At 45.6% G+C, this 14,273-nt stretch overlaps 2 protein-coding genes across 2 annotated transcripts; both read right to left on the bottom strand.

Annotated features, from left to right (window-relative positions):
• Positions 1–746: 746 nt before the first annotated feature.
• Positions 747–2,863, bottom strand: LOC103644473 (calcium-dependent protein kinase 20). Its single transcript, XM_023300578.1, has 7 exons — positions 2,752–2,863; positions 2,443–2,586; positions 2,014–2,166; positions 1,712–1,827; positions 1,459–1,626; positions 1,021–1,251; positions 747–878 (listed from the first exon to the last, which is right to left on the bottom strand). The coding sequence occupies exons 1-7, from the start codon at positions 2,852–2,854 to the stop codon at positions 747–749; spliced, it is 1,047 nt and encodes a 348-aa protein (XP_023156346.1). The 5' UTR covers positions 2,855–2,863.
• A 5,198-nt stretch (positions 2,864–8,061) lies between these two features.
• Positions 8,062–9,270, bottom strand: LOC103644471 (hydroxyproline-rich glycoprotein family protein). Its single transcript, XM_008667672.3, has one exon. The coding sequence runs from the start codon at positions 9,193–9,195 to the stop codon at positions 8,368–8,370; it is 828 nt and encodes a 275-aa protein (XP_008665894.1). The 5' UTR covers positions 9,196–9,270; the 3' UTR covers positions 8,062–8,367.
• Positions 9,271–14,273: the final 5,003 nt, after the last annotated feature.

Raw genomic sequence — 14,273 nt, 5'->3', positions numbered from 1 at the left:
GAAGCTTTCCTGCTCACAGCTTCGGCGCTGTGTCAACCTTCGTATTCTTTGGGCTTCTCCCACTGTGGTACTGATTCGAGTCCGAAGATACCTGTTCACACATTATACTCCAGAAACATCATTAAATCATGTTTTTGAGGACCTTCGGAAGCCGAAGGCCCCCAACAATACATATGGTCATATGGATTAAAGCGAATACGACAGTATCCAACAAAGCCTCACTCAGCTAGGCAAGAACTATGTTAGATAAATATAAGACATCTGACAATTTCTAGGTAGAGGCGGTCAATACCATCTGTCAACCGCCTCTATCTTCACAAAATATATAAGAAGACTTCTTATAAATTCTCATTTGTAATAAATTTAAAGTTGATTACTTTAGAGTTTTTGGTTATAGATGTAAAGTTAAGAATTAAGATCTCGAAGTAACGAGTACCTTGCAGCCGCGGTTAGAAGCCCCTGCTCGGTCGCGCGTCGAAATTCCCACGTTTTAAGCAGTAGTGGTAATGGTATTCAGTAATCTACTAGGTGAGTGCCCGTGCGTTGCGACGGAAGTAACAATGGAACTGAAAACGAATGGAGAGTGCAAACATCACTATAATATACAAAATCCGGACAAGTACATAGCTTCTGTTCGTAGCAAGAGCCATATAAAGCTGATGAACAAGATTAGCTCAAAGAAATATGATACCAGCAGGAACAAGATTGCTAGGAAACTTGATTACATTTACTTCAACAAAGGCTCCTCAGAATACTCTGTTCTTGCAGCTCTCTCGAGTACTGTCTGGATGCTTTCTCGAGTACTGTCTGGATGCTTTCCTCTCGTATGTTCCGGCCTTCATCATCGTCGCAAACTCATCGTAGCTTATCTTGCCATCCTGAGGAACACGACAACGAGAACAGTTTGAGATACTCTGAACCACAAAGTTCAGACTTTTGATCATTACACCGAATGAGCTAAACAAGAAACGAGAAAGAAGCTGGCATCCATTTACAACTAATCGATCAACAAGTACCAACCTTATCGGTGTCTACATCACGGATGATGGCATTGATAATCTCTTCACGGTTTTGTCCAAGGTCATCAGCTAATGACTCACGGAGTTCATCAATTTCAATATAATCGCTCTGGTTCCGGTCGAAGTATGCAAATGCCTTATGCATATGCTCATCATTTCCGATCTTTCTTAGATGAACAAATAATGTAACAAATTCTCCATAATTCAAGGACCCATTTCCATCAGCATCCGCCTGGTACAACATGCACAACAGTAACTATAAAGCGCCCAACACATCACCTTCGTGACAGAATGCTCGATTAAAATGAAAAGGAAAAACATTAAACCGGGTTGATAAAACACTATCCAAAGGTATTTGACATAAACAAAAAAACTCCAGTACAATATTAAAGGGGTGCAAATTAAGTTTATGTTGTAGGGGAAAAGAATGTAAACTCACCGCTTCCATTAGTGTTTGAACATCTGCATCAGGCATTTGCTGACCAAACTTATGCAGACCAAGCTTCAGCTCCTCGAAACTAAGCATTTGATCCTTGTTAAGATCCATCTTCTCAAACATATCCTTTATGTCAGCAGCCTCTTCTACCCAAAGATGCTCAGCTATAACCTGTTTTCAAATATGTGAGAAAATTCAAGAGTAAGTATGACAATTAAAGGGGTACCATTTGTGGTCAAGTCAGATTGAAATGTACCCTAAGTGCATGCTTCTTGAACTTGTTCATCACAGAGAATTGTTTGAGTCTGGCCTTAACGGTTTCACCCAAATTAACATTTGGAGCCTTCTTAATGTTCTGCAACCATGGGTGACCTGGAGAGAGATACAAGGTTATTAGACAAATATATAGGGAAGAACACTAATGAAATATTATAACATTATCTTCCATCAATGCTAACGCAAGGTTCAGTAATCTAAGATAATAATTTTGCACCGGTTTAAGATTGAAAAAACTGAGCAAAACACAATACAACCATCTAGTGTGAAAATGGTTATTACCAAGCACTTGGTGAGCTGTCAATCGTCGTTTTTGGTCCGGATTCAGCATTCCTCTGACAAGGTCTTTGGCGTTATCAGACACCCTTGGCCATGGATCTCTTTTGAAATCAATGACAAATCGAATGATTGCCTGAGCAACACCCTGTTCCGTTTCTACATTGCAACATTGAAACACACAAAAAGTCAAAAACATTTAACAAAAAAAATTAAGATGCATTTTTACATTTTTATCTTCTACAGCCCCATCTCCCAATCATCACACCCAAATTCAATGTCAAGAAAATGAGTATCAGTCCACAGCATACCATATTGAGCATTTGAATTTACAAGTGATTAGAACGTATTTCTTTTCTGTTATTCTCAACATTCTAAACAGTTAATGTATACAGATGTATCAAAACTGTCCACCATTCCAGATACAAAACTAACCTGCCCAGAATGGGGGGACACCACAAAGAAGAATGTACAGAATCACTCCTGCACTCCAAACATCAACCTTTGGGCCATAGTTTCTCTTTAGCACCTCTGGAGCCATGTAATAAGGACTTCCAAAAATCTCAGAAAACCGTTCGCCTACACAAATTCAAATTCGGTTCTTCAACATATGCCATGAAACCAAGCAGCAAAAGGGATAAGACAGACCGCCACAGTCGAGTGATCATATTGTCAACAAGATGACATTATTGACAATGGCTGATGAAGAAAAATGACAAATAGATAAAGGAAAACAAATTGCACCTGGAATGAAAAATACAGACAGGCCAAAATCAATGGCCTTAAGTACCGCTGATTCTTTCTTGTTTGCAAACAAGAAATTTTCTGGTTTGAGATCCATGTGCATCACTACATGCTTATACCTAGGAAACGGAGGGCAGCGGGGCGGTCAGGAGTACTAATCTCCTTCAGCCGCGGTGACAAGATAATGGAGTCCTCTCCTTGATCCCCAAACCCCTGAAGAAAAGACACAATGAAATCAGAAGCGAACAGACCTACCATATTTTCTCTTGAAACAAAGTTGAACCATCGTCACCAAGAGAAAGAGAAAAACAACACTTTCCTGCTCGGTTTCATGTGCGTTTAAGATTTTTCTAGATCAATTTCTCTGATTGGCAGATATTTTTATATCTACGATTAAGCACGAGAAGAAATCATGAGAATTCCAAGTCGCCACCGCCACGAATTGGCATCCAAAGGTGTGCTCACCTCCATGAAGCTGCAGAGAGTCTCCCCTACTCCTGCCATTGCCTCCTTCTTTGGCTCCTCCTGCTCCACCTCGCTGCCCACAGCGGCGTTCTCAACTACGAACAATTTCCCCACCATGAGACGGACGCAGTATCCTTGAACCTATTCATGATAGCATAACTATCATATAAGTAGCAGTATCCTTTATTTAATTTATCTATTAAATATCTCCATAGGTGCAGTAAGTAGAGCACTACATAACTGAAAACGACAACTATCAAAAATAGTTCTAGAAATTTATAATTATATCCTTGAGTCTTGACACATTACTAATATTCTTGTGAATAAGCATTTATTCATTCCATCTGTGATTTGGCCAGAATAAACCTGCGAAAACAAAACATAACAGATTTTAATGCATGAAACACAGGTCTCCTGTACAGAAAAATATATATATAAGAGGTCCAAATTTCAGAACCACATACTGCAATTTTACCTTGCAATAATCAGTTTATCCCGTTGGAGTTCTTATATGTTTTAGTAGTTCTTCTATAGGAGAAAAAACTGCAATACCTAGGAATAGATGTACGAAACAGCACGCAATAAAATCAAGAAATGTGAACTAATCAGTAATTAGAAGCTCCCCCCAAAATCTGGTTATGCGTGTTATTTTAGAGCAACCAACACTACATGAACTAATAAGAGTTTTTGTGACTGAACATAAAAGTTTTTTTCATTTTCTGTATTCCAAATCAGAGTATACATTTTAAATCAGACTACCATATGTGATTCCAAATCAGACTACCATATGCCATTCCAAAAAAAGCTGGAATGGCTTACTGTTGTGAGTTTTCTTTATTTTTATGTTGATTGGTAGCAAAGATATAAAATTATGTGTTTATATAGACGGCTGGTCTTGAATAATCCTAGCTGGAAAATAATGGTGCTGAAAAAATTGTTGGCCTTTCTAATTATAGTAGTGGTTCTTCAATGGGCAACAGTGATCCTGAGAACAATATTTAGTTTAACATTTAAAGAAACTATTTATGTAAGAACCAAAACAGTCACTGATCAACCAAAACAGTCACACAGGATGGGAATTGTTACCCTCTATGCTAGGCTGATGAAGTAAGATCATGGTACTCTGAAGCTATCTACGAAGCAGAAAATGAACTTGTAACTATCACTGGCACAGATTTGATTAACCAAAATAAAAACAGAATAGTTTGTTATTATCACTCATAATCCAATAACCACAAATACAACACTATGTTAGATCAGTACTATGTTTAGAATAGTCTAAGTTGATTCTGGTTACTGTATGATTGACAGTCTTCATCTATTGTTCCAAAAAAGCTGGTTTGGAATCGTCTAAGTTGATTCTGGTTACCCCCTATATGCAAACCAGCTTAGAAGGTTTGCTCCTAATTAATCCAGTTCTTCAGTCTGCATCTACGCCACCTCCTCCTAAGAGTGACCAATGCACTATCAAGTAATTTAGCCCATGTTATTTCTTCTATTGTTTCTCCTGATGTATTAGGAGTTTCTGAGGTAGTCCTATAATTTGGATGAGGAGATGGTTGATCATGAACTAATCCAGTTCAGCTTATTAAAGTTCAAATACACTTTATACTGACATAAAAACTGGATTACTGTCTGCGCATAGTGTAACTTTAATTTGAGACGTGGCATAAAAAATCTCAGAACTGGTTTACTGCCAGCATCATATGCAAAACTGGTTTACTGCCTGCGCAGAGTGTAGCGATGTGGCAGAGAATATTTTGTCAGGCTGAGAGGGCAATAATAAAGTGCACACAATAGTAGTCTGTGCATGGAACATTCGGTTGCTACTTTACTATTGTTGTTCTTCCTAAAGTCCTTTGACATATAAGTGTTGGCTTGTTAATGGTCTCTACAATTGCTCCCTTTGATTAATGCAACTTATGAGATTAAGGTTTTCTACTTCTTGTGCATCAAATTGAATCATCCTTTAGCTTATATTAACTGCTCCTACATTTTGAGATATCATGAGCATGAGCGAAAGTAATTGGTTCTATGTCTATTTTATAAATCATATCACCAACCAATACAATCATTACTCTATAATATTACTGTAAACACATGTTCTTTTTTGTTTTATTGTATTCGATGCCTAAATAATCAAGACTACAAGACACAACAATGTCACAGACTCACAGTAATTACAAGCAGCTATAATGAAGTGTATGCTGGGGGCAATGAACTACGACAATGCTCACCTGCTCACTCATAAATCTTCATGCTTTTTCTTTTAAAAATTGGAGAAATGTTTTCTTTCATAAGCTCTTACCATTTGGGCACCCTGACACATTTGGTGAATCTACATGCAGCAGGGGCATGGATGCCACTAAACAGATGATGTTGGCACTCCTTGAAGTGGTGGGAGTAACACTGGTGGCTCTAGGACTGGCCTATTTAGAATACCTATTTTAGGTGGTTTGCACAGTGCAACTATTGGTCATAATTTAAATTGCATTCATGAGATCTTGTATTTTTTGCGTGGATACTTTGAGATTTAGACCTCAAATTTTCTTACTTCATCCTCTTATGAGCTACTTTCAGAGCTGCTGCTATCAAGCTTAACATGTTTTGAACCATTACCAACTGCTATGACAGGCTTCTTTGAAAGGACAGTGGTCTTTTTTACAGGTTTGTTAGCTTCCTCGACGACATCTGCTGAACGACATATGCACTCATCATAATTGACATCTTGATCACGGTTCAATATCGATTTATTTTTACCTAGGCCATCAATTTTGTCTTGAGTGATAATGACTTGCTCTATTAAGATTATGACCGGTTGTCATATCCAGAAAATTACAGTTGGAATTTTGCATCTATTCCCAATATCATGGTGTGTGTTCATCAAGAAAATTGGGCATAATATGGTTGTGAATTATAAACATCCGTAAAAATCCATGAGCATAATGAAATTAGCAGCCAAACAGAGGATAAGAGAGAATAAGGCTGACCACACCACAATGGAATCATCTCTGGTGGATAGACAAATTCAGGAGTGAAGCTTGTGACCTCTTCACCGCCAAGCGCGAGCGTCACCGGCCTGCTCTCGCCATTGAACTGGTCCACCGTGCTGAGTTGCGGCAGAGAGGGAAACCACAGTGAGCTAGACTGAGACCACCGGATTACCTGGACTCGATCTGACTCAAAGTCTGGAGCTGTGTAGCACGCGTCTCCAGTGCACGCGTCGAACAGCAACGCTATGGCGTCTGGGAACTCCACCACGCACCTGTGCACGAAGTAGTCGTTCGCGCGGCGGCACACGTAGTTGAACTGCACCAGGTCGCCCTCCCGCACCTCGCCCCCTCGATGACATCTTCAGAGTTCAGATCAAGAAGCGAGCGCAATTCTTCCATGAGCCATCAGAATTCAGAAACATAGCTCAAAACCACGAGAAACATGTATGTATGCGACCGCTACCTTTGAGTATGACTCCACTCCCCAGCTTCCGGTACCTAAAAGCTTGAAGAAACAGAAGCAGCAGGTCAGGTGGTTGCGTGGCCACCGGAGAAATCTGTATGTCTACGACGACGACTCGTGCCACGGCGTTACCTGGTGATGTCAGGCTGCTCTGCTCGCGCTGGCGTGGGCGTGGAGAGGGCCATGGCGTCGACAACCGCCATGTCTGAGACCGCCCTCCGCCTGGAGAGCGCGCAGGTCGCCTTCAGATACGGAGCCCTGCTGCGGGCCGCCGGCCCGACGGCCGCAGGTACAAGGAGTAGCCTCGAGGTCGGAGACACCCATGGCGAGGAGGAGCTTGTCCGGTCGATCTGCGGGGACGAATCGACGCCGGGTGTCCTCGCCACCGGGGTGGAGGTGCGGTCGCTAGGGTTTTGAGCGAGATGACCGCGACCGCCGCGCGGGGAAGGGGTCACAGAGCGAGATTGGGGTGGCGAGGGCGAGATCACGGAGCGAGATTGGCGCGGACCGGGGGCGTGCGCGGACCGGGAGGGGCAGCCGTCGGGCAGAACCGTGCACCGTCTGATTGTGGACGTCTACGTTAGTGTCTTATGAAGTAGTATAGATAGCAATCTCTAACCGCCGATCAATATCCAACTGGTTAGCAATCTATATGCTTGCCAACACTCTCACGGTGCAACTGGTCAGCCGGACACGCCAAAGAAGCGGTCTGCTGGGCCAGCCCGGGTTCGAGTCGCGGCATCAACTTCTTAGGGCTAGTTTGGAAACACCGTTTTTCCAAGGGATTCTAATTTTCCCAAGGGAAAATGAACTAATTTCCCTTAGGGTTGATTTGGTGACAAGGGGATCCCGAGAGGATTGGAGAGGATTGAGGGGGAAATAAACTAATTTCCCCCTTAATCCTCTCCAATCCTCCCGGAATCCCGGGTCACCAAATCAACCCTTAGGAAAATTAGAATCCCTTGGGAAAACAGTGTTCCCAAACTAGCCCTTAAAGTGAAAAAGTCAGGGGGCGTCTCTCCCCTTGGTCGAAAAAAAAAGCAATCTATATGCTTCGTCCGCCTGACATGAACTGGGCCCATGGGCCGAATCTAAATAGAGCCGAAACAGCTTGGCCTCGTTTGTACAATTGTACATGGGCCGCCTGGAATACGAACGGTTTCGTGCAAGTCTCATACGCAGCCCATCGTTGTGCGTTTTCTGGCCGCGACAGAAGCAGAAGCTAGCTGCTGTGTTCTCTCACCGTCGCCAAATGCTAATCGCCAGCCATCGGGCAACACACGCGACCAGCACGGATCAGAAGCACGCCATGGATCGGCTTGGAAACGAATATGCCCACGTAGAACACTCTGACGGCCGACGCAAGCAGCCGTCCTTACTGGTTTTCAAGCAACGTTCGTGATGATCATCATAGATGGCCAGCAGTGAACAGACCAGCTTTGCGCCGCCATAGCGTATAGTACGTGTTGCTGTGATCCGGCCTCCAACGCCATGGTTCGGTTCCTGACAATTTACATCAAAATCTAAAGAATTTCACTGCATTTTACATAAGGCGCGCGAGCACGATCTTTTGTCCCCCATTCTCTTTCTCTTCCACGCCGCCATACATGACCGCGCGCGGCGTCAACTTCCATCTCCCACGATCCAGAGTTCCAGGTCACAGGCACCTCCCGACAGGGGCGCGCGCGCGTGGCGTCAGTTCCGGAAGCTGCTCCTGCAATTCTGCGACGCAATGTGGACGTCCTTGCTAAGCCCGGCGGCGGTGATCCCGCAGTCCACGGCCAGCCTCCTCTGCCCGAACCCGAACGCGCCGACGTGCACCTGCACGGTGACCTCCACGGCCAGCTGGAGCGCGAGGTGGTCCTTGGACCCGCTGAACCCCTTCTCCACCGCCCTGGGCGTGCGTCCGTTGTGCTTCTGCCCCTGCAGCAGCACGCTGAAGTCGGTGGCGTCCTCGCCGCCGTCCGCGGGCTGCCCGACGTCGCCCTTGGCGAGGGTCGTCCCGTGGTGCGTGAGCCTCGCCCTGCCGCTCCTGTACCACAGCGCTGTCATCTTGTTGGGGTTCACGGCCGTGAGGAACAAGTCGTAGTCCACGCGCTGCTGCCGCGTCGAGTTGATCACGGCGATCCTCTCGACGGAGAAGCCCGGGACGCCCGGCCGCAGCACGACGAGCGAGATGAGCACGGCGGCGCCCACCAGCGCGGCGGCCGCGAGCAGCGCGCCGAGCGTGCGCAGGACGCACGGGGAGCACGCGGCCGACCACTCGCTGCTCCCGCGCTTCTTCTTCTTGCCCCCGCCGCCGCGCTCGTTCCGGTAGCGCTCGGCGAAGTAGGCGTTCTCGGGGGGCGGGACGCGGTATATCTGGTCCTTCTGCACCTGCACCACGTACGTGCTGTGCACGGGTGTCGCCGCCGCCGGCGCGGAGACGGGCTCGAGCGGCGAGCTGAACGTGGTGGAGACCGCGGAGGAGGAGGCTGGCTCGGGCGACGCCGGCACCGCGGGCGGGAGGGACCTCTCCGCCATGTGTGGAGGAGGGACGGGTGGTGGCGGAGGCGGGGATGGGCGAGGAGGGAACTGGCGGAGGGCGTGGCATCAGGGGTGGCGGGGCCCGCGCGGGCGGTTTGGAGGAGTGGCCGTGCGCGCGAGCACGGTTTTAACGACACGCCTATTATTGGGTGGCCACGACCCGGTGAAAGGCCTACGCGGCTACGCCGCCAACTCCGAGGGCGGTTCATCTCGCCTGCCGGCTGCCGGCGCGGTTGCATGCAACGGGCGCTCCCGCCGGACGCAGCGCCGGTCTAGCCTGGCGGCGGATCCTTTGCGCTCGGGCACCATGGACTGCAGTCGCCGAGTTTACTTGCCTTTTGCTTCGCGAAGTTTCACGTATAGCACAAGATAATGGAAATAGGCAAGAATAGTGGCCATCTGACCAAGTTGTATTTCTCACAACTGGTGCCGCAACACGCAAACGACCCAGTTTACATCACGAACAGAAAAGAAAAAAAAAAGAGTAGTCAACAATATGCCAAATCATTAGCGAAAACAATTTGGTTTTCAATTGCATTAATGTTGCACTTCTTTTGTTGTTTTTTGATGTGTTGGCATAAATCACCAAAAAGTGGAGATTGAAAGTGAAATGTGCCCTTGTGCCATTTTTATAATGTTTTGGTGATTAAATGTTCAACACGTTTGATTAAGTTCTTATGTGCCAAATAAAGAGAAGTACAAATCAAGGGACAAGATATGTTTCTAGACTTAGTACATTGTTCTTTGAACGCTAATGTGTTTCTCTAAGTACTAGAAACAGTGAGAAAAGAGAAGAAAAGGATTGCAAAAGAATTGGCTATGTGCAACAAACTCTAGTTCGGCCTGGCACACCGGACTGTCTGGTGGTGCACCGGACAGGGTCCGGAGCGCCAAGCTGGTCCTCGGTGAACTCGTCGCTCTCGGGATTCGACGGCGGCGTACAACTAAAAATTACCGGACTGTCCGGTGGTGCACCAGACTGTCCGGTGAGTCGTCCGCGGCGAACTCGTCGCTCTCGGGAAAAGCATCAGGGCGACGTGGCTATAATTCACTGGACTGTCCGGTGGTGCACCGGACTGTCCGGTGAGTCAACGGTAGCCAGCGCCAACGGTCGGCCGCGCAATTTGCGGGTGACGCGTGGCTGCTCCAACGATCAGCTGGGTGCACCAGACTGTCCAGTGTGCACCGGATAGTGTCCGGTGTGCCATCTGGCCCGAAGGAGCAACGGTCAGCTCTGCCCGATTTGGAAGGAAATCGTGCACCGGACAAGCTACAGTGGCTGTCCGGTGGCGCACCGGACTGTCCGGTGCGCCACTCGACAGAAGGCAAGGATAGCCTTCCTTGTTGGCCTCCAACTGCTCCTATGTGCCTTGGGGCTATAAAAGGGGCCCCTAGGCATATGGAGGAGTCATCTAAGCATTCACTAAGCATTCTAAGACTCCCACACTCCGCCTCCACGCATTTGATCAATTGTGTTAGTGATTTGAGCTCCGTTCGAGTTGTGAACTCTCTGTGCTACGTGTCGAGCTCAAGTCTTGGCTCGTGTGTGTGTGCTGCGGATTTGTGTGTTGCTCTCCTAGCCTTACTCTTGTGCCTTCTTTGTGATCTTTATTGTAAGGGCGAGAGGCTCCAACTTGTGGAGATTCCTCGCAAACGGGATAAAGACTATAAGGAAGAAAGTTGTGGTATTCAAGTTGATCATTGGATCACTTGAAAGGGGTTGAGTGCAACCCTCGTCCATTGGGACGCCACAACGTGGAAGTAGGCAAGTGTCACTTGGCCGAACCACGGGATAAAAATCGTGTGTCTCTTGTGTTGCTTTCTCTGTGTTTATTGTGTTCACAAGAACTCGCTTCAAAGCTACTTAGTCGCACTAACACTTCTATAACTAAGTTTTGTGGCTATTTAGTGTTTGATTTTACAGGATCACCTATTCACCCCCTCTAGGTGCTCTCGCCTTTGTCATATATTTTTGTGATGATTTTAAATTCATAAAATTATTAAGTTTCCTATTATTTTAAGACTAATTGTTGATGAATTTAACATGTTGGACACGCCATCCTATGAGTATAGTCCAATATAGGGGGTGTTTGGGACTGCTCTAGGCAGGGCTGATCTAGGCCTAGGCGGGAGGGACAACCATCTATGGCCCAATTACCGAGGATGCCTAAATGTTTTTTGAAAGTCGCCTAGAGGGGGGGTGAATAGGACGAATCTGAAATTTATAAACTTAAGCACAACTACAAGCCGGGTTAGCGTTATAAATATGAATGAGTCCGAGAGAGAGGATGAAAAACAAATCGCAAGCAAATGAAGAGTGAGACACAAGGATTTGTTTTACCGAGGTTCGGTTCTTGCAAACCTACTACCCGTTGAGGTGGTCACAAAGACCGGGTCTCTTTTAACCCTTTCCCTCTCTCAAACGGTCACTTAGACCGAGTGAGCTTCTCTTCTCAATCAAACGGGACACAAAGTCCCCGCAAGGACCACCACACAATTGGTGTCTCTTGCCTCGGTTACAATTGAGTTGATCACAAGAAAGAATGAGAAAAAGAAGCAATCCAAGCGCAAGAGCTCAAATGAACACAAGTCACTATTTGATTTGGAATGAACTAAGGACTTGGGAGAGGATTTGATCTCTTTTGTGTGTCTTGTATTGAATGTTATAGCTCTTGTAAGGTGTGGGAAGTCAGAATACTTAGATGCAATGAATGGTGGGTGGTTGGGGGTATTTATAGCCCCAATCACCAAGCTAGCCGTTTGGTGAAGGCTGCTATCGCATGGCGCACCGGACAGTCCGGTGCGCCACCGAACACTGTCCGGTGCGCCTGCCACGTCACCAAACCGTTGGATTCTGACTGTTGGAGCTTCTGTCTTCTGGGCCACCGGACAGTCCGGTGGTGCACCGGACAGGCACTGTTCAGTGTCCGGTGCACCATGTGGCTCTGCTCTGACTCTGGCGCGCACTGTAGCGCATTTAATGCCTTCTGTAGACGATCGTTGGCGCGAAGTAGCCGTTGCTCCGTTGGCACACCGGACAGTCCGGTGCGCCACCGGACACTGTTCGGTGCTACACCGGACAGTCCGGTGAATTATAGCGGAGTGCCCTCCAGAAATCCCGAAGGTGAGCAGTTCGGAGTTGGAGTCCCTGGTGCACCGGACACTGTCCGATGGTGCACCGGACACAGTCCGGTGGCGCACCGGACAGTCTGGTGCGCCAGACCTGGGGACACTTCGACTGACTTTTGGTCTCTCTATTTGAATCCTTTTTCGGTCCTTTTATTGGTTTGATGTGAACCTTTGGCACCTGTAGAACTCATAATCTAGAGCAAACCAGTTAGTCCAATTATTTGTGTTGGGCAATTCAACCACCAAAATCAAATAGGAAAAAGGTGTAAGCCTAATTCCCTTTCAATCTCCCTCTTTTTGGTGATTGATGCCAACACAAACCAAAGCAAATATAGAAGTGCATAATTGAACTAGTTTGCAAAATGTAAGTGCAAAGTTACTAAGAATTGAACCAATAAATTCTCATAAGATATGCATGGATTGTTTCTTTATTTTTGACATTTTGGACCACGCTTGCACCACATGTTTTGTTTTTGCCAATTCTTTTGTAAAATCTTTTTCAAAGTCCTTTTGCAAATAGTCATAGGTAAATGAGTAGGATTTTGAGAAGCATTTTCGAGATTTGAGATTTTCTCCCCCTGTGTCAAATGCTTCTCCTTTGACTAAACAAAACTTCCCCTTAATAAAATCCTCCTCTTAGTGTTCAAGAGGGGTTTAGATATTAGTTTTGAAAGGGTTGTACCAATTTGAAATTCTATCAAAACAAGATACCGATTGAAAAAACACCAATTGAAAATCTTTTCTAAACTCAAATTTTTGAAAATTGGTGGTGGTGCGGTCCTTTTGCTTTGGGCTAATACTTTCTCCCCCTTTGGCATGAATCGCCAAAAATGGATACTTGAGTGAAATATAAGCCCTAATTACTTTCTCTCACTATGGTAAATAACATAAGAGTGAAGATTATACCAAAGTTGGAGAGTTGTGTGGAGCGACGGCGAAGGGTGAGTAATTTGATGGAGTGGAGTGGAAGCCTTTGTCTTCGCCGAAGACTCCAATTCCCTTTCAATCTATGACTTGGTTTGAAATACACTTGAAAACACATTAGTCATAGCATATAAAAGAGACATGATCAAAGGTATATTAATGAGCTATGTGTGCAAGACATCAAAAGAAATTCCGAGAATCAAGAATATTTAGCTCATGCCTAAGTTTGTTAAATGTTTGTTCATCTAGTGGTTTGGTAAAGATATCGGCTAATTGTTCTTTGGTGTTAATATATGCAATCTCGATATCCCCTTTTGTTGGCGATCCCTTAAGAAATGATACCGAATGGCTATGTGTTTAGTGCGGCTATGTTCAACGGGATTATCCACCATGCGGATTGCACTGTCATTATCACATAGAAGAGGAACTTTGGTTAATTTGTAACCATAGTCCCTAAGGGTTTGCCTCATCCAAAGCAATTACGCGCAACAATGGCCTGCGGCAATATACTCGGCTTCGACGATAGAAAGAGCTACAAAATTTTGCTTCTTTGAAGCCCAAGACACCAGAGATCTTCCCAAGAACTGGCAAGTCCCCGATGTGCTCTTTCTATTAATTTTACACCCTGCCCAATCAGCATCGAAATAACCAATTAAATCAAATGTGGATCCCCTGGGGTACCAAATGCCAAACTTAGGAGTATAAACTAAATATCTCAAGATTCGTTTTACGGCCCTAAGGTGAACTTCCTTAGGATCGGCTTGGAATCTTGCACACATGCATACGGAAAGCATAATGTCTGGTCGAGATGCACATAAGTAGAGTAAGGAACCTATCATCGACCGGTATATCTTTTGATCTACGGATTTACCTCCCGTGTCGAGGTCGAGATGCCCATTTGTTCCCATGGGTGTCTTGATGGGCTTGGCATCCTTCATCCCAAACTTGTTTAGAATGTTTTGAATATACTTTGTTTGGCTAATGAAGGTGCCCTCTTGGAGTTGCTTTACTTGAAATCCTAA

The sequence above is a fragment of the Zea mays genome, chromosome 1 (genome assembly GCF_902167145.1).
Source record: "Zea mays cultivar B73 chromosome 1, Zm-B73-REFERENCE-NAM-5.0, whole genome shotgun sequence".
Lineage (NCBI taxonomy): Eukaryota > Viridiplantae > Streptophyta > Magnoliopsida > Poales > Poaceae > Zea > Zea mays.
Note: the sequence above shows the minus strand (reverse complement) of the source record. Positions and strands in the feature narration are given on the sequence as shown.

Coding starts and splice junctions, on each gene's coding strand:
- LOC103644471 (XM_008667672.3), bottom strand. CDS start 9,195: ATGGCGGAGAGGTCCCTCCCGCCCGCGGTGCCGGCGTCGCCCGAGCCA.
- LOC103644473 (XM_023300578.1), bottom strand. CDS start 2,854: ATGCACATGGATCTCAAACCAGAAAATTTCTTGTTTGCAAACAAGAAA. Junction 2,587..2,751: donor GTCTGTATTTTTCATTCCAG/GTGCAATTTGTT, acceptor GAATTTGTGTAG/GCGAACGGTTTTCTGAGATT. Junction 879..1,020: donor GTGATGTAGACACCGATAAG/GTTGGTACTTGT, acceptor CGTGTTCCTCAG/GATGGCAAGATAAGCTACGA.